Here is a 23,732-nt window from a genome sequence, read left to right as displayed (position 1 = left end):
ATAGGAAATCAATCCTGTCTTGAGAAAACAGAACAGTAATACTGTTTTTGGCCATGCATCGGAGCCCTAGCCACATCCTTGTCTTGCTTCTAGAATATCACCAGTAAAGCTACAAACCCGGGATTTAGCTCTGTCTACAAGACCATTTCAAGCAAGAGAATTTGTTCAGTAATAAGAACTTCCGTGTGTTCCTCTCACTACCATTGTTCACCAGTTCAAGAAGAGTTAGTACGTATTTAAACCCCTAACTCGATTTTTTCAGCAGTCAGTTATGCCTAGGACCGAGGATTTTTTTTATCTAATTGCTTAAAAAGTTACTTCCGCTGCATACAGTTCCTCTCAAACGAGAGGAATTCAAGTCTTTCAACTGTCTGCAAGGTAACATTATTTATGGTTTATTTCTGAGACTGCGGTTGGTAGCGGGGACTAAATACGATGAATCCTTAATTACCACAACATATTGCCCTAGCTAGAAAATGGATTAAGCTGGGGCTCTGTTTGGTAGATCTTACACCGCAACACACTACGTCAAAGTGATCTACCGTGTTACGGGATCAGGGAGTCTATGTTATTAGTCCATAAGTCAGTTTCTAAAAAACAATGCTGCATGCCATAGTTCTGCACTATCGAATGTGGTCTTAAAACAGATAAATTAGTAATTAGTATGGAAATGATATTCACAACATTTATGGATTTCCCTCTGCAAAGTGATGTCGATCGCTCATCTAGAAAACCCTATGAGAGGTTTGCCAAAGATCAGTTTCCGATACATATAACGGCATTTTCCCAAAAAAATTGATCCTCGGATTCGCAACCAACAACCGGACTTTTTCCAACCAACATAAACAACGACTTCAGAATTTCTTCTTATACGTACCGTTAGCTAATTTCGATCCGATATAAAACGACTACACACTCTACCACCCAAGCCAGAGTCAAGGCAAAAATGCATACATAATAGACCATTAACCGATAGCAGATTATGGTAATGGCGGCTCTTCGATCGGTTTGCCTCGTTCCAGAATCATTCTGCGGCAGCGACTACGACGGCGTTCGATCACTGGTGACAAAATATCAACCGTGGTCCAGTTACAGTTAAAATGCAAATTTGAACATCTGTGCCACCAGGCTGATTCAGGCGAACCCGCAACTGGCGGTGCAAAATACTTGCAGCGATAAATAAAAATATAAAAAAACTATGCTAATATTGTCGACCGTCTGTTCCGGTTGAGTGGCCAATAAATAAAATCGATTACCACGCGGACGCTCTCCGATTTAGGTATATTGGCTTTCGAAGTCTAAAGTACCACAAATCTCCTAGCGATTCTTGCAAGATGATTTTTTTTACTATGCTAACTGCTCGTTCGTATCTCCAAAGCATAGTTCATAGAAGCTTGTGAAAAGCAGAATAAATATAGCGGTAATATGTATTGGCTTGTAAGTACAAGATGAGCCCAAGCAATCTACATGGTGGGGTGTTTCTTCAATTTAGTAGTAAAAAAAATATTACATTTAATTCATTTCCAATCGATTAATGCCTTTATGTTGTCTGCTGATAATCTTTCGTCTGCATCGTGCTTGCTGTAAGCTATCTCTAGAACCATTTTTATATTTTGCACAGATTTCGTTTTAAGCCAACTGTATTCTCATGATTTTTATGATTCCTTCAATAGTAAATTTCATTAAGAATCATACCAATAATCCACACTTGTACAAACATTTTACTAAGCATGATGTATAGTGAATGCATAGTCATCTAACTTTGGCCAACTTGAACAACCCAATATCCGTCTGTGCGCCCCGAGCGGCATTCATCTCGCGCATTTACTACGGTACGAAGGCGATGATGAGGACGACAACAAACGGTGATGACTAGAACAATAAATCACAACGCCTCAAAAATCGACGGAATGCGCGACGGAATGAAGCTGACGATGATGCTTGGGAAAGATTTCAACGCGCCCGGGGGTTCGTCGCCAAAGTTACGTAAGCCACGGCGCACCGGGAGAAAGAGATCGCGATCACCGGGTACCTACCTACTGTGTCATGTCCAGACATTGGTCGATGATGCTTGCTCCGGGCAAACTGTGAACTAACTGTAACTGTAAGTAAATGTTTTTTCAGAGTCGTAAATCGGAACGAATAAACCGAGTTTACACTGGCAATTATGACCGGCTGTGTGCGCCCGAACTAGATAATCTCGCTGTTCAACGGATGCTGGAGGGTTATCTAGTAAGTCGGTTATGAATCATAAACAAATTTCTTTGTTGAGTTTTTAGTTCTACGACTAAAAACGTTATAAAATGTTGATTAGAAAAGAAATCAATTGTACGCAATCCTTAATGAGGATGAATTGTAGAAGATATATAAAGAAGTCTAGAACTCATTATATAAAGACTCCAAAATACGAAGAATTTTATCAACATCATTATAGAAATAAATAGGAATTTAGATAATCTTATCATTCTGTAAAAACAATTACTTCACACATATTGGAAATACGTATTTTAATTTTAACAGAAAAAACTTTTTTTTTCTTTGCTGAATCTTAGATTGATGAAATAGTCAATCTATAGGTATATGGGAAAATTCAATTATGTTTTTGAACGTTTATGTAATTTGGGTTTCTCTACGCTTTCAAAAATTAATTAAGCTATGAATAAGATGATTTAGTACAGCGGTTCTCAAACTTCTTCTTCGCACTTTTGCATTAATTTGAGGTACCCCCTATTTTTTTTTTGCTGTAAATGAAAATAAGTGTGACTAATAAGATATATGGAAAATGGAAAATGGAACTGAAAATTAACGGAATATTTGGTTCTCCATAAAGTTGGCTGAATTTTTCATTATTCCGAGCTCTTGAACAGAGGCTTTCGGGCCTCTTGAATGGAAGCTTCCGGGCCTCTTGAAAGGAGACTTTCGGGCCTCTTGGAAGCCTCCGGGCATTTTGGAATGAAGCTTCCGGGCCTCTTGGAAGGCCGAATAAGAACTAGGGAGTGAGAAGTGAGTAGTGCGAAGTGAGGAAGAAGTAGAACGGAAGAAGAAAAAAGGAAAAAGGCGGAAGAAGTAAGAATGAAGAAAAAAGAAGGAAGAAGAAAGAAGAAAAAAGAAGGAAGAAGGAAGAAGGAAGAAGGAAGAAGAAAGAAAAAAGAAGGAAGAAGGCAGAAGGAAGAAGGAAGAAGGAAGAAAGAAGAAGGAAGAAGAAAGAAGGAAGAAGAGAGAATGAAGAATGAAGAAGAAAGAAGGAAGAAGGAAGTAGGAAGAAGCAAGAAGGAAGAAGAAAGAAACAAGAAGGAAGAAGAGACAGAAGGTAGAAGGAAGAAGGAGAAAGGAAGAAGAAAGAAGGAAGAAGAAAGAAGGAAGAAGGAAGAAGGAAGAAGAAAGAAGGAAGATGAAAGTCGGAAGAATGAGTAAGGGATAATGAAGAAGAAAAAATGAAGAAGGAAGAAGGAAGAAAGAAGAAGGAAGAAAGAAGAAGAAAGAAGATAAAAGAAGAAAGAAGGAAGATGGGAGAAAGAATGAAGAAAACGGAAGAAAGAAGGAAGGCGGAAAAAGGAAAACGGAAGAAGGGAGAATAAAGAAGGAAGAAGGAAGAATGAAGAAAGAAGAAGCTAGAAGGAAGAAAGAAGAAGGAAGAAGGAAGCAGAAAGAAGGTGAAGAAAGAACTTCTCATTTTTCATTGTTTGCCTCTTTTTGCTTATTTGGCCTAATGGCCATTCGCCCTAATGACCTTTGGCCTAACGGCCTGACACCCTTGGAAGGAGGTTTCCGGGCCTCTTTAAAGTAGGTTACAGAACTTTTTGAAAGAAGTCCTCCGAGCTGCTTGAATGGATGCTTTCGAAAAGCGTATAAGTTTACTTCAACTGAGCGTTTCAGAAAAAGCCTTCATGTCTCTCAAATGGAGGCTTCCGAATGTGTAGACTCTTTATTTTAGCTCGGAAGCATCTCAAGTTATCAATAAGCTGTATATTTCGCCAAATCGGCCATATGGTGGTACTTTAATGCTTATATACTTTTAAATAGTCGTATATTGGCCCTGAATGGCGATTTGGCGTAATATAGTGCTAATGGTTCCGGGTTCCAATTATCAAAACTTTACCAAGAAGATTTGATCAAAATTGTAATACATCCGCCATTATGTATTTTTGTCCAAGGTACCTCCTGGGCCCGGCGAAGGTAATGGAGGCGATATAGGTACATACGAGTTTTATTTCACGAACAGTATTACGATTAAACATAAAAATATAAAAAATAAAAAATAAACTCACTAGCCCCAAGTCTCGAACGAAGTGATTTAGATTTTTCTCCAACATAAACTACACAATGCAATGTATATCTTTACAGCTGCTTGAAACATCTGCATGCCACACAATTACAATTGATTTTACTATGATAAGAATTATCATATACGATACATTCAATACAACATTTGTCGACAATAATCTGATAAAGTTTGATATGCAGTGCGATTTAGATGTTTAATGGACGCAAATGCGACTTTATTTGCTGTTTGTTATACGATATGTGGTTTACTGGGTCACTACCACTACTCGTTGTTGTTGAACGGTGAAAATGAAGGTGTATTAAGGAGCAGGATGGACATAGTCGGCGACGACGGTCAAGCTGTGGAACCACTAATGCTGGACGAGGTTAAGAAGGCTCTAAATGAGCTGAAAAACAGGGAAGGACGAGATCCCGGTCGAGCTTCTCAAACACGGAAGTGAGCAGCTGCATCAATCAATCCACCACATTATCCAGAAAATATGAGAGGATGAAGAACTGCCTGCCGCCTGGTTGGATGGCCTCACTGACCATTGCCATGACTAGAGTGTGCCAATTACAGAGGGATCACCCTTCTGAACTTGGCGTACAAAATCATGTCGCGTATCCTGTTTAACAGACTGAGACCGCTTGAGGAGTCCTTCGTCGGCGAATACCAGACAAATTTTCGTGAGGGCCGATCAACGACGGATCAGATGTTTAGCTCGCGGATGATCCTTTGATGAATTCAGTGGAGAGAAATGAGGTGTGGAAGATAATGTCCGAACATGGTTTTCCGGCGAATCTGATTAGACTGATACGTGCAACGCTGGATGGCTCGAAATCAAGATTCGGATTGCAGACGAAGTGTCAGCCTCGTTTGTGACCTTAGACGGATTGAAGCAGGGTGATGCACTTTTGAATTTATTGTTCAACATTGCACTCGAAGGCGCTATTAGGAGATCTGGCATGCAGAGGAACGGCACTATCATCACACGGTCGTATATCTTCCGGGGTTTTGCGGACGACATCGACCTTATTGGAATCGATCGCAGAGCAGTAGTGGAGGCTTTTGTCCCACTGAAGAGGGAGACGGCGAGGATAGGCTTAACCATTAACTCTACCAAGACAAAGTACATGGTGGCAGGTAGAGATAGGGGAAGACCTAGTGTGTTGGTGCAGAGGTAGTGCTTGATGGGGATGTGTTTGAAGCTGTTGAAGGATTGGTTTATCTTGGAACGCTTGTGACATGTGACAATGACGTTTCCCGTGAAGTGAAAAGACGTATTGCTGCTGCGAATAGGGCCTTTTATGAATTACGTAACCAGTTTAGGTCCCGTAACATGCAGACGGAATCGAAATTTTTCTCTATACAAAACTCTGATTCTACCGGTGGCCCTTTATGGACATGAAGCATGGACATTAAAGGAGGCGGACAGAAGAGCTTTCAGGGTTTTCGAGCGAAAAGGGCTGCGTACAATACTCGGAGGAAAACTAGAAAATGGTGTGTGGTGCAGACGCATGAATCAGTATCAAGTATACAAAGAAAATATTATGAATCGTATAAAATACGGCAGACTTCAGTGGGCTGGTAACTTAGTGCGAATGTCGGAAGAAAGAATAGCGAAAACAATGTTCATCAGAGAACCAGATAGGGGCCGGCGACTTCGTGGAAGGCCACGAACACGCTGGCTGCACGCGGTGGAATCGAACCTGGGGACCCTGAACGTTCGGGGAAACTGGAGGAACATCGCCCAAGACCGACGATTATGGAGCTCTATAATACGCCAGGCATAGGTGAAATAATGAATTTGAACTAACGTAAATATAAATGCATTATACATTTTTTCGATACAATTATGTTACCAGAGTTTCTACTATATTGTTGTTCTTGTATTTGTTTTTGTCTACGAATTTTGTCTCATTCCATCACATTTGGATTTACGTGCTGAATACAGTGGATCGCGTGTGCATCGCAAATTAGAACGAACTTCTGTGGAACCCATCCCTTTTTCATGGTTGGTCGAGATCTAATCTAAATGGAAAATCTAAAAACGTTCAGCACCTTCAAGACCGAGTAGGTCGTAATGTTCTTAGATGTTACGTTTCCTGTGGATACCCATTCGAATTCCAACAGAAATGGGCAATACAAGTAGAAGCTGTATGTGCACTCTGAACAGCAGCGGCCCGGAAGTTCTGAAATAAAAAAAAAATGTTCAAAGAACCGATGAAAAAACTTATGCGTACTGCGACTGCATGAATCACGAAATGGTGAACTGTCTTCGTTTTAAGACGCTTGATCTTAATGGCAGGTACAAGGAGGTAAAGAAAAAAAAGTTATGCAGAAGCTGTCGTATGCCACATCCTTAGTGACGCCAGAAGTATTGTACACCACAATCTTCGCCATTCGATGACATACTCTCACTTGATGCTAACGAAAAACAAATTAAAACTTTCGCCTTTTTGCACGATTGATCGTCGTCAACCTTACTTTAGGCTAGAATCGCATCAGCTCTAGGTATCACTGGACCAACCGACAACTTTTCTTTGAGTTGGACCGAAAATATTTCAAGAGATGTGAAAGGTTCTCGACGGGTATCCGTGGCATACCTGTTCGCACACCGGGACTTATTATCGGATTAGAACAAATTCGCCTTCGTACATCGTTACGATAAGGGGGAGACAACAGACCCGGGAAGACCAAATCTTGTCTGTGATGGTGTATTTACGGCAAGAGTTTCGATCATACTAGCGTACTGGAGTAACTAAATCTTCACCTCATGCGCGATTTAAAAAATCCAGAACTACGCGATTGAGTTTACTTTTTTACTAGCAGACCCATCGAACTTCGTCTCGCCTAAAATTAATTAGATAGCACAAACATTCATTTTGTATTCACAATTTAAGTTTTAATGTTTGCTCTGTGATTCTAATTTATTTGGCAGAGCAATCGTCTAAACTTTTTTATTTCACTTCCCATATTGGATTCCATTTGCTTGATTAGTTCCCGAGTTACGCAACAATTTGTGTTTCATTTGTATGGGAGCTCCCCTTTCTAGAGAGGGGAGGAGTCTAAAACTATCTTAAGAACCTTCCCCGGTCTCAAAAAACCCTACATAGTTTCCGAGTCTATAAGGTTCAGACAGACAGAAATTCATTCTTATGTATATAGATTTAACTTTTATTGCTACAGAAGAAGATTATAAAAGCTGTGTAATTCAGACAGTGTATATGTGTGTAACTACTTTTACTTCAATGATAGCGATTTATGTTTTATGTTGCCTACCTATCCTAGTGTTGTTGGTTCAAAGTTCGTAGAAAAATATGATGGACAGCTTAAGAGTGCCGGAAAATAAGCCATTTACCCTACCGTATAGAGTGTACGTCGAGGTTTTCCTAGCTTCCTATCGGTATATCGCCTATCCCGCTTATGGATGAGTATGGAAGCAACCGAATGAATAGAATTACGGCGGTGCCAACGCTGTGGAATCAACACAGTGTGTAATCAACCCAGTGTGTAATGAAATGCGCCAACATTCTTACATAGCAGATCTAGGAGCAGTGATTCGTCATGTGTCTGAATAAAAAAGAAATTACCCAGTCAACACAAAATCGTATATGATGCAACATAAGATGCTAAAGTGGAGGCGATATACGCACATGTTGTATGGGGAAGTACCTATATCGCCTCCACTTTAGCATCTTGTACGGCATCATATACGATCTTGTGTTGACTGGGTACTCATCGAACTATTTAACAGAGAATGTAAAACTTGCATGCTATATTCTGGCACATACGTCACTTTGTCAGATTTACGGCAAATTAGAAAAGCAAAAGAATGTAAAACTTCTGCATTTCACTGATATGAATCTCAAACCACACGCAACAGTATCAAATATTTCCTTATTAACCCTCTAATGCCCAATGGTCTTAAGATCGCCTTCAGACTGTGATTTTTTTTTGTAGTTTTCAATTATTCAGATTTCGAAAAGTTTTTGATTTTGGTTGATGATTTTAGCATTTCAGTTATTGATTGAAAGTTTTTTCTATTGCATGAGTATGTATCTTGTGTGGCAAGTACAATGGATACGCTATACCCTGAGAGTCGCAAATGTTTCCCATCCGAAAACATCCTAGAATCGAATTCGCCATGTCTGGATTGACAATCCTACGCATTTGCTCGTAGCTAAGTGACTATGTGGAGACCCAATAAGAATATGTAAATGCACCGACAATTTTCACCAGATAACAAACCCGTTTGATTTTACCATGCGAGCAGTAAAAATCAACTCTGGCCCTTGCGGAATGTTGTCACATGAACTGAAGCAGTGGTGAATTTCTCTGAAATCGTGGTAAAATTTACCTAAATTTCAAAGTGTTTTAAAAACAGAGCGTCAGCTTATATTCCCGTGAGAATTGAAAACAAAAAACTTATAATTAATATAATTTTAATTTTTTTTAAAGAGTAACTTCAAACTTATGGCCGGGATTGTGCATTCAGTAATTACCCTAACTTTCATTTTTTTCGTCAACCACACTAAGTGTCAGTAGCATGACTCATAGACTCCACTATGCACATTAGGCTCACCAACCTGCTGTACCCAATAACCAACCACTCTGAGTGCACTTAAATCAAAACATAAGCCAAGCCATTGTCTCAAACCAATTGAATAATCACCTTAGATGGTGCGCTTCAATTCCTAATGTCAGTCGATAAATCACATCCTGCAATCGCACTGATGTCTGCACAACCGTTCAAAAATCTGAACGGTTGGTTCGTCAACATGCTCATAAATCTGAGCCTGATTTATTTACCCGTCACTGTTGCCGTGAGACCAATTTATTTCAGTTCTTGAATCTTGCAAAGGGTTATTTGCTCCCAAGACCCATCGGCGATCTATGTTGGTTCACCCGCGCACCACGCATATTTGTAACCAGTGTATTGCAATTGACGGTTCAGAACTGGATCAGTTCTCCTTTCCAATCGGTTATTAGTCAATTCGACAAGACCTCACGCTAGACCTAGACGCTAGACCTCACGCTGACTGATGCAACAAAAAAAATCGACTCATCCATATGAGATGGCATTCGCCATCGAGACGGATACCGACACGTCAAGATGATTTTACGGCGAGTTGTTAATTAGGGCACTACGTGTTTGTGCACATAGATTTTCGATGCATTTTTAATTCAAGATTTTATTAGTACAGTATGATATGGATCACGGGACCTTCCTTAATAGCCTATATTTAAATTATTATTCAAAAGCGATAACAGCATTTAATTTCACTAGACTAAAAGTGTTTGTATCAGCAAATTGTGTAACTGTGCACAACAGCAGTAATAGGCGAATCATCTTTTGAAGTGAGAAATCCCTTATTATTTATTTCTAAATTGCACAATTTTTTGTTCATTTGTTTATATAATGCAATGTTGGCAACATTTCAGTTTATAAGGTATGCAAAAGTTTCAAACCATTGAAGAAATATAAACTGCATTGTTTATCTAAGACAATAATTCATCCAAATTTAAGATACGCAGAGTAGCGATACGCTCCGAAGATCCGAATGAACGTTGTCATTACAGTTAAAGTAGAATCACAAAAAATTGACACAACAAGGTATAGCAAATAGAGTTTAGAACAATTTTATGAATAATAAACTGGGAGTTTTTTTTTTAATTATTTATTACATGGGATTAGAAATTCAGTAGATATGTCAAAAGAAGTACCTTCTTCGGGATCTATTCAAGAAAAAACATTATTGTCATTAGTAATCAAATGAACATATATGTATAATGTGATTAATCAAAAGTTTAACATCGGACATTATTTTTCAAATAATTAACATTTTGATATTTTTAAATTATTTAGAGAATTGCACTTCATATATTGTTATGGATTTTTATTCGTGATTATAATTTTAATTCCTGTTGATGACAGCGTTAATTTTTCTCCTAGCGTATTCCCCATCGAATATATCGTGTCAAGTTTTATTCAACAGTGAATGAAATCTAGTATTTGCTCGCTATTATGACAAAAAATGTGCAACAATTCACAGTGGTTGGTGTTTGCTATATACGAAAAGACAACATCATAACCAGGGGAAATAATGTAGGATTTTATTGCTCCTTCATCATAACAATACGGCTAGATAATTTCATGCTTACAAATCGGAATTTGTCCGAAAACATTAAATCTGTTTAGATTTGATTTTCACCCATTACTTTTGATCATTGCTTTTGAGTTTTTTTGAAGTTTTTGAGTTTATTACGTCAATGCGGTTAAACCGGGGTAACAATCGTACATAATGATTACTCGTTATCTTAGTGAGCATAAATGCAATAGCAAAATAAAAACACGTCTCTTAATTGGTATTTTCGTTCGGCATGCTTCTCAGGCAGAATATCCACTGTACCTGTACGTCTCGTTGATGTTTGCATGATTTAATTAACATTTTTAGAGTACGCGCAATTGTTTTTGCTTGCCTTCGTTCGTTCCTTTTTATGTGTGTCTCTCTACAATGCCGTTTATTCATGCTCTCAGTTACTTGAACTCTTCACTGGCTGCTATGCTCATACGGAGGCAGAAATGGTTGAGGTTCCACTTTGAGTTCGTTTTTGTGGCCGTTGCTTGTAACTTGCTTTAATTTATTTCGTTTACATTCTTTCTGCAAATAAGGAGAAATTGCGCTCTCCTCCACCCAGTTGGAATCAGTGTTTTCTTCTTTCAGACCCATAGCAGTAGCAACAGCAGCCAGCAGCGGGTCGTAAACCGTGCTAGCTAATGACCCTTTCTCTTGAGTTTCCTTGACTGAATGCTTTCCCTGTTTATTTTTTTTTCTTTCGCAGGCTCGCTTTTGGATGCAAGTGGTAGACGAACTGCGGCGGGGAGTAAGGCTGAAAAAAATCAACTTCTCCCGAACGCCGATCGAGTACGAATTGACGCCATACGAAATCCTGATGGAGGACATCCGGTCCCGGTGAGTTTGATTTCCATTATATATGTTATATTGCTTCAGCAGTCAAATCTAGTGCTCTTATTCCGATTGCTCTATGATAAAGCTGTGTTTCAAAAGAACACCCAAATTGCTGAAAAAGTTACTTGCATTCTTAGACCTCATTTTACATTCTCATGCAATTGCAAGCTAACTCTCAACATGTGAAATGTGAATCCATGTTTCATGAAATATCATTCAATATCTGACCAGCTATCATGATTAGGTACTTCCATTAATCATCCTTCATTCAGTCGCTAATACTTATTTTTTTAATTTTCTCAATCCTTCGCCCTATTAAACTCCGCTTTCTATAGGGTGAGAAAATATTACACGTGCTTTTTTTTCTCTCAGTTCATCGAAGAGGTGCCCTAGTTAACTAATCAGTCTACCAGAGCAAGTACACATTTTAGTCAAAACGAATCACATCACATGGAGGGGAAATCTACACTAAATTCACAACTCCTGAAATTTCCGGCAATTTGTGAAGGCAATCCCGAAGGAGCTTCTAGTGCATTTTCCTGAGATTTTCTTGAGGAAATAAGGAACAATTTCTGGATAAAAAAAATACCAAAAGAAATTCTGTGAAAACTCTCGGTGGATAATCTGAGAAAAAAAAATCAGAGGAACTCCTAGGGTAATATTTAAAATAGTCTTCGGAGAGATTCCTAGAATAATCTTCAGCAGGGTTGTTAATCGATAAATTATCATCGTTAATTTAACGCCAACTTCGATAACGATAACACTTTTACGATAATGCTTCGTTGACGATAAAATGAGCGTTGAATTAACGTTATCGTTATCGAGTATTCGTTGATTTATCGATAATTATCGAGTTGACTGTAACATGTACTACAGTTTGAAGTGCAAATATACACAAGTTGGATTTGCAATATGTATTTTCAAAATATTGTATCGCCTTACAATATTCGAGAACGCCTTTAAATCCTGGAACTAAATTGGGATACAAGGGGGTCACCGAGTTGACCAACACATTATTTCGTTCAATCATTAAAGTTCTTACAGAGTCTCAGTTCTCCATAGTAGAGAATCTGAGAGCGTTTTTAATGTCTACCTATACTTATGTTTAATCTAGCATTATTAACAAAACTTGAAGAAGATTCGGAGCACCCAGTTATATGTATATTTTATGACTCACAGTTTAGACTAAACTCCTTAGTCTAACCAAATCATAGGTGACGAGGTTAGTCCACCAATCTGTTGAGAGAATGGTCACTCTGGTGCTGCCTGGAATGCAGCACTACAGATCGTTGCATCAAATATATTTCTAGTACTTGGATCCAAATATATTGCCGATGACATCTATGCTGCACAGTGAAAACAAACGCTAACCACCAACAGAGCACCTCACTTCTCATCGTTTCGTAAAGCAGCATGTATTAGGCAATAATTTTAGAGTGCCCCGCTTCAATCAAAATTAACTCTGATCAACTAGCAGCAAACAATTTGTTCCATTCTCGACTTCTGTCAAAATTTTACACCAACTTTATTCGCGTAATCTAGTAACCACATTATCGCAAAATTATCGAGTTAACTTACGTTAAATTATCGAACTACGATAATAATTCAGTTGATTCATCGTTATCGTAGCAACCGATAACGTTGATCACAATCAACTTTATCGGCGATAACGATAAATTAACGATTAACAACCCTGATCTTCAGAATAATTCCAGAAGGGGATCTATGGATCTATGGAACAATTCCTGGGGGAATCTACGGAGAATCTCTTAGTGGTATCTCCAGAAGAATTCAGGAAAGAATTTCCGAAGAAATTCCTATGGGAATTTCCGAACGAATTCCTGGGAGAATTTACAAAGAACTTCCGAACACTTTAAAGAACTCCGGGAGTAATTTCCTTAGGAATCGTGGGAAAATCTGCGGATGAATTAGGGGAATAGCTTTTAGAGGAATTTCTGAGAGTATCTCCGGACGAACTCTTGGAGCAATCGGAATGACTGCTCTGTAAATTCCCGGATAAATTCCTGAGGTAATTTTTTGAAGAACTCCCAGGGGAATCTCCGGATGAATTACAGGAGCATATCAATGATACTGACCCTGGTAAAATTTTCAGTGAAATCTCTGAAGAAATCTTCGGAGAAAGTGCTGGATGAATTCCCGGAAGAGCTCCTGGAGGAATCCCAGGAGGAACTTCTGGAGTAATCTCTTGAGAGAATTTCCGAAAAAATCCCTGGGGAAATCTCCGGAAAATAATTTTGGTCGGAAGAATTTCCGTAGGAATTTTTGAAGGAATCTCCAGAGCAACCCCTGAGGTAACCTATGGAGGAACTCCTGAGAGAACTTCTGGAGGTATTTTAGGTAAATATTCGGAAGAGCTTATTGAGGAATTTCCGGCAAAAATGCTGGGGGAATTTCAGGAGGAACCCTTTCGAGGAACTCTTGCAATAATCTCCGGAAATAATACTGTTAGAATTTCCGTAGAAATTCTCGGAAGAATCTGAGGAACTCATGTGGGAAATTCCGAGGAATTTCCTTGGAAATCTTTGGGAGAATCACTGAAGCAACTCCTACATAAAATTTCCGGAGGAGCTTCTGAGGAAATTCTTCGAAGGACCTTCGTTGGGAACTGTATAAACTGGATAAACTCCCAAGAGAATTCCCTAAGGAAATTGGGGGGGGGGGGGAACCTACGCATGAATACCTCGAGGAATCTCCGAGGCAAATCCACGAGAATACCCGGGGAAATTCCTAGGAGGCTTTTGTAGGAATTTTTGTGGGACCCATCGGAGGAGCCCCTGGAGAAACTCCTGTGGAAACTTCTGGAGGAATTCCTAGTGGAATCTATGAAAAAAAAAAAAACCTCAGGAGAACTTCTGGAGGAAATGCTAGGGAAATTTCTGAAGGAATGTCGGGAAGTATCTATGAAGAATTTCAATGGAAATACCTAGGAGAATCTCTTCCTGAACACTAGAATAAAACTCCAAAGGAACATCTGGGGAACATCCAAATAAATTCCTGAGGACTTCTCCAGTAGAATTTCTGGAGGATTCTCCGGAGGAACTCTTCAGGGAAGCCTACAGATGTACACTTGGAAGAACTTCCGAGGAGTTCATGAGGGATTGACGGGGGTTGACGCGAGAACAAAGTATAGATGAACTCAATAGGGAATTTACAGAGGGCAGAATCTCCGTAGGGATTTCTGCGGAAATTGCCAGAAGAATCATTGGATTTCTTGAAGAAATTTCTTAGAAAATCTCCAAGAGCCTGGGAGAATTTTTTGGGGAAATTTTAAGAGAAACTTCTGCTGGAATTTCCAGAGGAATTGCAGAAAGAACCTGCGAAGGATTCCTGGTGGAATTTTCGGAAGAATTCCTTTGGAAAATTGCGAGAAGATCCCCTAGAAGAATTTCCAAAGCAACCCTCAGAACAACCTGCAAAAGAAATAATGAGAAACTTTTCGGGGATTTCACTACTGGACTTCTAGGGGAATTTACGAAGAACCTTCTTTGGTTCCTTCAAAGCAATTGATGGGACAATTTTTGCTGGAAATTCTATGTAATTTTTCGAAGGAATTCCTGAGAAAACCCTCGAAAGAACTCTCAAGAGAATCTCTGAAAATGTTTGAGGAAACCTCAAAATAAAATCCTTGTTAAATTTTTAATCTATTCAAAATTTTGGAAAAAAAAATCCTTTCGAATGAAATTTCCAATTTTTGTTGGAAATTCTATGGAATTTTTCGAAGGAATTCCTGAGAAAACCCTCGAAAGAACTCTCAAGAGAATCTCTGAAATTTTGTGAGGAAACCTCGAAAGAAAATCCTTGTTAAATTTTTAATCTATACAAAATTTTGGAAATAAAATCCTTTCGAATGAATTTCTTGAAAATCTTTCGAAGTAATCCTCGTAGAATTTCCGTAGGTTTGCTTCAAGTATTCCTGGCGGAATTCGTCGAAGAGATTTCAGGACCTGGATACCTGGAAGTGAAGTTTACAGAATGAAAGAAGTCCTGTGGAAATTTCTTGAGGATTGGTGAAGGAGGTATTTCCAGATGAACTTTTCGAAAGACTTTCCGGAACAATATCTTGTTAGTTTAGAAGGAAAATCTTTCGGAAATTAATAGGTAATAAGGTGAACTCCTGGAAGATTCTTCTTTGAAAATTTGAAGGAATACACTTCAAATTGCTGTTTTAATATCCGTGAGAACACCTGGATGAAAAGCTTACATTTCTTGTTATAAAACCTTGTAGAATTGTAATTGCCCAGATTTAATGCAATAGTTGTGAGATTTGGTACAGATGCACAGAAAGACATCACCTCAACTCCCCAAGCTGAGCCAATTGGTCTCTTTGTATCAAAAATTTGAATTTAAAGAGAGTCGTTCTTGTAAACCAAAGTGTACCGGAAAGGCTATATTTTTCGTTACGATTTGGTTTACACGAACGACAAAAATAGACCTTGGTGTTTTTCTTCCAAATTTCTTCAAAAAGTTTTGTCTCTGGTGGGGTTTAAAACCCAAAACCACCCCCGTGGCTACGCCACTGTGATGAATCGATGACTATTAACACGCCGAATACCGTGATCAGAAAATCATGGGAACTAAATTTTCAAACAGCTGATTCTCAGCCGTCTTTTGTCCTATTTTCACAATTATTTTACGGATGTCTGACCCATCTCATCTAGTTTCACCATACTGGTGAATTAAGTTTCTAGGGATGGTCATTTTTGCTCTAGAGAGGCGTGAGTAATAGATAGTTTTTCCGCAATATAGTAATAATTACTTTGCATGACATATTTCAGTATGAATAACACTTATAGGTTCTAAAAATGTTTTATAACACTATTCTAGCATTGACTATACTATGTGTGAACAATATGTTTCTTTTGGACATCCCTAGCGACTCCAAAATGACTTCTATAACAAATGAAAGATGATATGCAAATTTTGCCGAAGAAAACTACGAAAACTCGTGCCAAGGGAAATCCGTCATGTCCATGTCAATTCGTGAAGGTCATATGTACGATATTTCACACAGTTTTGCCTAAACCAGATGTTCTCGGTTCTCCAGACTGTTCTGGAGTTTGGATCAATTGGTCTACCAGGTCAATTGCACTCGATAGCTATCTGAAATCGACTAGTCGTGTCCGTACAAGTCCGTAGAGCCCACGCGTATTATTTGCAGCTCAGATATACCCAAACCAGATGTTCTCGGTTCTCCAAACTGTTCTGGAGTTTGGATCCATTGGTCTATCACAGCGGTTCTCAACCTGGGGTACATGTACCCCTGGGGGTACCTTCGCTGGCCCTAGAGGGTACCTCGGACAAAAATGCGTAATGGCAGACGTATTACAGTTTTACAATTCCAATCGAAACTGATAATTGTGTATTTTTTTATTTCAAAACTTTGTCTTGTACATAATGTACATGGCGATCAGTCAATCAAAGCCAATTTAATGCTGCCCTCCATAACCTTAAATCTAGAATCTAAAGGTTCCGAAGGCTCCATGTGAGAGGCATGAAGCCTTTTTTTTTTTTTCAGAAAAGCTCTATGCTATATGTTCAGAAGCTTTCTTTCAAAAGGTTCGGAAGCCTTCTTTCAAGATGCCCGAAAACCTCGCTTCAAGAGGCCCGGAATACTCTGTTCAACAGGCTCAGAAGCCTCCTTGTAAGACGGTCGAAAGCTTTTCTTTAAAAAAAAAACTCGAAATACTCATTGCAAGAGGCTTCATTCAAGGTGCTCGGAAAGCTCCTTTCAATAGGTTCATAAGCCTACTTTAATGAGGCTTGGAAGTCTGCTTTAAAGAGGCTCAGAAGCTTCTTTTCAGTAGGCTCGGAAGCCTCCTTTCAAGAGGCCTGGAAGCCTTTTTTCAAGAAGCCCGGAAGCCTGCTTACAAGAGAGGCCCAAGAGCCTCGTTTTCAGATGCCCGGAAGCCTACTTTCATGAGGCTCGGAAGCCTCCTTTGAAGAAGGTTGGACTGCCATAATCTGGCAAAGTGACGTATACGCCATTTGCCAAAAATGGTGTTAACGAGTAGCTCTTTATCAAGCTCTTTAACAGAAAAATGGAAAACATGTAGATTGTAATTCGGTGTATATGTTACTTTTTCAGATTACGGCAGCGGAAGCCTACCTTTTAAAAGCTTGGATGGCTCCTTTCGAGAGGCTCGGAAGGATCCTTTCAAAAGACTCGGGAAGCTCCTTTCAAGAGGCTCGGAAGGCTTTTTTCAAGGGGGTCGTAAGCCTACTTTTTAGAGGCTTGGAATTCTTCTTCCAAGAGGCTCGGAAGCGTCCTTTCAAGATGCCTTCTTTTAAGGTGCTCAAAATACGACATTCAAGAGGCTCAGATGCCCTCTTATCAAGAAGTGAAAAATCCTATTTTCAAATGATTCAGAAGCTCCGTTCAAGATGCACGGAAGCCTCCTTTCTAAGGGCTCGGAATCAGGGATAGTAAAAATCAAATTAAAAAAATGAAGATGATCTAAACTTATCTCCTAATCTCCTCTCCTAACCTCCTATCAAGAAGTGAAAAAAAAAGTATTTTCAAAAGATTCAGAAGCTCCGTTCAAGAGGCTTGGAAGCCTCCTTTCTTAGGGCTCGGAATCAGGAATAGAAAAAATCAAATTTAAAAAAATGAAGATGATCTAAACTCACTCGTGATCTAACTTTTAAATTATTAAGTGATTATAACTCGTCAGCGATTGAGAATCGTTTGAAAATCGTATCTTGATTTAAAGCATTTACCGTTACATTTTGAACTCTTTTTCCTTACTACCATGAAACCATAACTCCAAATAGAATATGTAACGGAACTGTTGATAATTAGCTGATATTAGTAAAGAATAATGTTTGAATGAAAATTCTGTGTTTATTATCGTTTAAGTACAAAATTTGAGAAGTTGTCGCCGGCGACCACTCGCCTACTGTTTTCACGTGACAAGTTTTCACATAAAAGATACAATCATTATCGTCTGATAATGATTCAGCACAACACTGCTCGGAATTATTCTTTCAATGGGCTTGGAAGTCTACTTTCAAGAGGGAGTACCTCAAATAATGCAAAAGTTCGAAGGGGTACCTCTCAAGAAAAAGGTTGAGAACCGCTGGTCTACCAGGTCAACTGCACTCAATAGCTTTCCGAAATCGACCAGTCATGTCCATACAAGTCCGTAGTGCCCACGCGCATGATTTGCTACACAGATTTACCCAAACCAGATTTCCAAGGCTTTCCAATATGTTCTGGAGTTTGGATCAAATGGTCTACCAAGTCAACTGCGCTCGATAGCTATCTGTAATCGACCAGTCATGTCCATACAAGTCAGTAGAGCATACGCGTATGCTATGCGACTCAGTTATATCCTAACCAGATGTTCTAGGCTCTACAATCTGTTCTTCAGTTTGAATTACTTGGTCTACCAGGTTAACTGCTCTCGATAAATATCCGAAGTCGACCAGTCATGTCCATACAAGTCAGTAGAGCCTACGCGTATGATATGCGACTTAGTTATATCCTAACCAGATGTTCTATGTTTTCCAAACTGTTCTGGAGTTTGGATCAATTGGCCTATCAGGTCAACTGTACTCGATAGCTATCTGAGTTCAACCAGTCATGACCATACAAGTCCGTAGAGCCCATGCGTTTGATATTCCACTCAGTATTTCTCAAACCAGACATTCTTGGTTCTCAAAACTATTGTGGACTTTGAAACAATTGGTCTACCAGGTCAACTGCGCTCGATGCAAATCTGACAGCAACCAATTATATTCATACAAATCCTGGAAGCACACGTGTATGATTTGAAACTCAGTAATACCCGAGCCAAATGTTCTAGGTTTTTCAACTGTTCTGAAGTTTGGATCAATTGGTCGCAAGTTCCTCCTGGAATTCCTCTGGAAGTTTTTCCGAGAATTCTTCTCGAATTTCCTGCGGAAGATCCTCCTGGAGTTCCTCTGGAAGTTCCTCCACGAATTCCTCCAGAAGTTCCTTCACGAATACCGCCGGAAGTTCTTCCAAGATTTCCTCCGGAAGTTCATCCAGGAATTTTCTGGAATTCCTTCGAAAGTTCCTCCAAGAAATCCTTCCGAGTTCTTCCAGGAATTCTTCCCAATGTTCCTCTAGGAATTCCTCCGGAAGTTTCTTCAGCAATTCCTCCGGAAGTTCCTTCAGCAATTTCTCCGGAAGTTTCTTCAGCAATTCCTTCGGAAGTACCTTCAGCAATTCCTCCGGAAGTTCCTCCAAGAATTCCTCTGGAAGTTCCTCCAGGTATTTCTCCAGAAGTTCCTCCAGGAATTGCTCCGGAAGTTCCTCCAGGAATTGCTCCGGAAGTTCCTCCAGGAATATCTCCGAAAGCTCCTCCAGGAATTCCTCCGGAAGTTCCTCCAGAAACTCCTCCAGTTCCTCCAGGAATTTCTCCGAAAGTTCCTCCAGGAAAATCGCACCAAGCCTCCACAAAAAAATACCCATTTATCTACCCAAACTTTCGGTTAGAAGATTCAAGTGATCAAAAATCGTATCGGATATCCCTCAACCTCATAACTGTGGATATCCTTCAACAAATGTACGAATGAGTTAATATGAAATGAAGTCAGTCAAAAAGCCGCTTGGTACGGTTTGGCTGAACCCCGACCATGTTTGGTCTGGGGTGGCCCTCCCCCCTTATTTACGCCAATGGTAGCTAATCCCAAACCCCATTTATTAGGTTCTCTGTACAATTTCGCCAGTTCTAGTCAATCACGGAGTAGCAACTATGAATTGTGCGGTCATAATGCTCATTAATACTCATGCTTATGAAAATTTTGCAATATTTTTCCTTCATTGACAATTTCTTAATTTTCTTTGAAAAAATCTAATTATTCGTGGAAGGTTTATTTTGCTGCCATCTTCTATATAATAAAAATGAAATGGTCTGTGTTCGTATCCGCATAACTCGAAAACGGCTTAATGGATTTTCTTCATTTCTTCAGCAGATATGTTCGTTATTGTTTCCGACGGGTTCATATGCCATTTCTTCCTAAGAAAATCACAACTTAAGTTGAGTAAACCGTGAAAAACTAAAATAAAGATTCAGAGTAAATCTCGGGTACTTATTCAAAAGGACGTATGTGATTTTGTAAATAAAGTTTCAAACGTCGATTAGTCCAATCTGATGGCACTCCCACGCAAATCATCACCACAGACAGGCAGGGAAAGCCTTCGGCTACCTGTTGGTGGTATTGGTTTGCGTGAGAGTGCCATCAGATTGGTCGAATCAACACTTGAATTTTTGTTTACAAAATCCCATACGTCCTTTTGAATAAGTACCCGAGAAATATTGCATGGGCAGTTCACAACGCGCATTTCCACCTACTATGCAGGACAACGTCTGGCGGGCCGACTTGTATCAATTAAAACTCAAAAAGTAACTTGCCATGTTGAACTTTCTAGGAGAGATCGACTATGATGGTGATATTTGAGGTTATGGCTTTCAGTCTTCTTATGCTCAAAAACGGGTTTTACGTTTTTATCCGACGTTTCAGTTACATATATTGTACCTTTATCAAAGAGTCTGTGGACAATGGTGGATTATGTTGTATTGATGTTGTATGTTGTGTATGTTCAGGATTGCTTACTAACTAAGTCCCGTTTTATTGTTACATTGTCTTAGCATAGAACGTTTTGTCACAACTTTATGTTAACTGCAATAAACGAGAAACACTGATTGTACACGTGACAAAACGTTCTATGCTAAGACAATGTAACAATAAAACGGGACTTAGTTTGTAAGTAACCCTAAAATACACAATACACAACATACAACATAAAACACCATTGTTCACAGACTCCTTGATAAAGGTACAATATATGTAACCGAAACGTCGGATAAAAACGTAAAACCCGTTTTTGAGCATAAGAAGACTGAAAGCCATAACCTCAATTAAAACTCAAAAAGCTAATTCAAAAGTTTATCTCAAGAAATAAAAAAAAATGCAAATTTATCTCGTTCTCCTGTATATTTTTTCCATTCACCTCCGTTCATGAAATTTATTCTTACACAAACGCATGTAGATTCGGAACTCTACTGAGAATTGCCCTAAATTACTACGATTTAACCTCGGCAGCTAGAAAAATCAAACACGCGCGTCGCGCAATTGGCACTCTCAGCATCAATCAGTATTGCTTATCCACTAAAGCATTGGTCCGATCCGAAAGAACATACGGTTCGTATACGGTTTCCACATAGGTAGTCTACCGAAGCAACAACGTCATGCAGTCACGTTTCGGGGCCAAACATGTTTACTCGCTCATCATCTATATTAGCACTTTTTCCCCCGAACTCAATCCAGTGCGTGAACTCCAGCTATGCTGAAGGTTCAAATTCAAGCGTGGCGGGGTGTCTCAACAAATCAACTGCTACGTGAACTAGCTAGATACTGTTTTAATTTTAGGCCTGTCTATGAGCAATACTGATTTGACATTTGCCAGAATGAAGTGGACCAGAGTGGCAAACGCTCATATGCATACCGATTGATTACAAACACATCCTCTCTGACTCTCGTTGCTATGCTGTTTTATATTTTCAGAAAGTACAATCTGCGCAAAGTGATGGTAGATGGTGACATACCACCGAAGGTGAAACAAGATGCACACGCCGTTATACTGGAGTTTATCCGATCTCGACCACCATTACGCAAGGTAAGTTTCGTTGGTTTTTCGTGTGTTTCAAGCAATTCGATTCTTTATTGTTCAAAACGGAACATCCACCATTCAAATGTTCGTCTAGATATTAAAAATTACGTCGGATTGTACAAACAACTGTGAGACATTAATTAGTAAATTTAGCTGCGGGGAGATAGAACACAGATTTTCTATGTTTCAACTATTTCAATAAGCTACCAGCTCAAATTTGTAAATAGCCATTACTATGTCTGAAACTTGATTTATGCACATGCACAACATGTGATAGATTTAGTTCTGAAAAAGGTATTGGAGGGTAACCACTTCTATATCCGGAACATAGGTAATTAACTTTGAATGAACCGAAATAGCCATTGTTAGCTTAAACTGAATAACACATCCCTGGTTGTACTTACTATATTCCTAATTTTGCTTTTTTGATATATGTATTAAATTATATTTTTAATATTCATAAAAAAATGTAGAAAATTTAACTCGAGTATGGGAGAAACCCCATTTCAACTGTAGCGTATTAATTGCGAACATTCGATCAATTTGTATCCTTATGCACAAGACCAGCAAGAGGTCTAGTTATTTCGATTTAAATACTTCCTTTCTTGCCGCGGGGTGTTCCATTTTAGCACTGTCAAGGTAACAAGTAATTGAACGAGACGAGAGAATATCCACATATTTTTGCCTGGATAATGCTATGACGAACTGCTTGCTCCATATTATTATCTTATCGAGTTCAATCTACGAAGATATATAGGAAAAATATCAAAACTCGGTAACGCAAACATCGAGTTCCGTGTTCTTACTTGACAGTTATAAATTAAGTTAGATTCGAGGAAAACGCTATCAGTTCCTGCTTGATTAAATCGTTAAGACATGTTTCACTAATGGTCACTGATGTTCCCCTTTTGCAGGCCTCCGAACGGAAACTCGCACCGCAACCTCTGAAACGAGTGGCTTGCCCCCGGGAGCAACTGCTTGATTCGATACGAAAGGGTCGAGTGTTGAAGCCAGTGCATCCTAAGCTGAAAACAAGACGTAAGTACCCCCTGCCTTCGACATGACTTCTTCAATACACTGGAATAAATCTTTCCAATGCGGGCTATTCGGTTTGCAATCGTCTTCCGTCTTCCGGATTTTCAAAATGCCACACTGTACGCCGCGCATGTTCCAACGAACAGATGAAGAGTCCGCTCTCGATTATTTATTCGATTAATGTTTTCCATCATTATCGCCATTAATAAGTAAGTAGTCGGTAATATTTAAGGTTCATCGCATATTCCGGTAGCGTTTTGAACTGCTTCATTGACATCATGATTTATTATCGCGATTTAATAATGGCGAAATGTACAGTCAATCTTTTCGTATGGCGATCTTTTTGGATGAGAATATGATGACGGGCGATGACTGGAAACTCCATATCAACTTTGAAGAGGTTTAACTGTACATTGTACCGAAGCAACATAATTTATGAAAATGCAGGTTGTCCAACGATGCGATGGCGCCTCCTTCCTTCCAAAACATTCCTGGAGGTTACGATGAAGCGCGTGTGCTTGGGTACAGCTGACATCGGATGGGCACACGTTTAAGATGTTGTTTTGTTGCCATTCAATGGTTAACAGCAGAAAGAAACGTGCGTGCGTGACTTGACTTGATTTATCGAAACTTACTGTGTTTATGTGTTGACTTCGAATTGTAAATTCATATTTAATAACATTTCACTTGCTGCCGCATTGGCATACTGATTTTGCAAATAAGAATATGATGATTATAGGAGCACAGAAATAGTTTCTGTTTTTTAATTTGTGGATTTCTATTATGTGCACATACACTC

General features: G+C 39.2%; 1 protein-coding gene across 8 annotated transcripts in view; it reads left to right on the top strand.

The window, feature by feature from the left end:
* Positions 1-23,732, top strand: part of LOC134213020 (protein spire) — a 575,819-nt gene that overhangs the window by 410,507 nt on the left and 141,580 nt on the right. For all 8 annotated transcript variants that reach the window (XM_062691477.1, XM_062691476.1, XM_062691474.1 and 5 more), the window contains 3 exons: positions 11,111-11,241; positions 21,793-21,904; positions 22,813-22,936. In XM_062691477.1, coding sequence (XP_062547461.1) covers positions 11,111-11,241; positions 21,793-21,904; positions 22,813-22,936 — 367 coding nt within the window. The remainder of the gene's footprint in view (positions 1-11,110; positions 11,242-21,792; positions 21,905-22,812; positions 22,937-23,732) is intronic.

Source organism: Armigeres subalbatus, chromosome 2, assembly GCF_024139115.2.
Source record: "Armigeres subalbatus isolate Guangzhou_Male chromosome 2, GZ_Asu_2, whole genome shotgun sequence".
Lineage (NCBI taxonomy): Eukaryota > Metazoa > Arthropoda > Insecta > Diptera > Culicidae > Armigeres > Armigeres subalbatus.
This window is presented reverse-complemented; position numbering and strand designations above follow the sequence as displayed.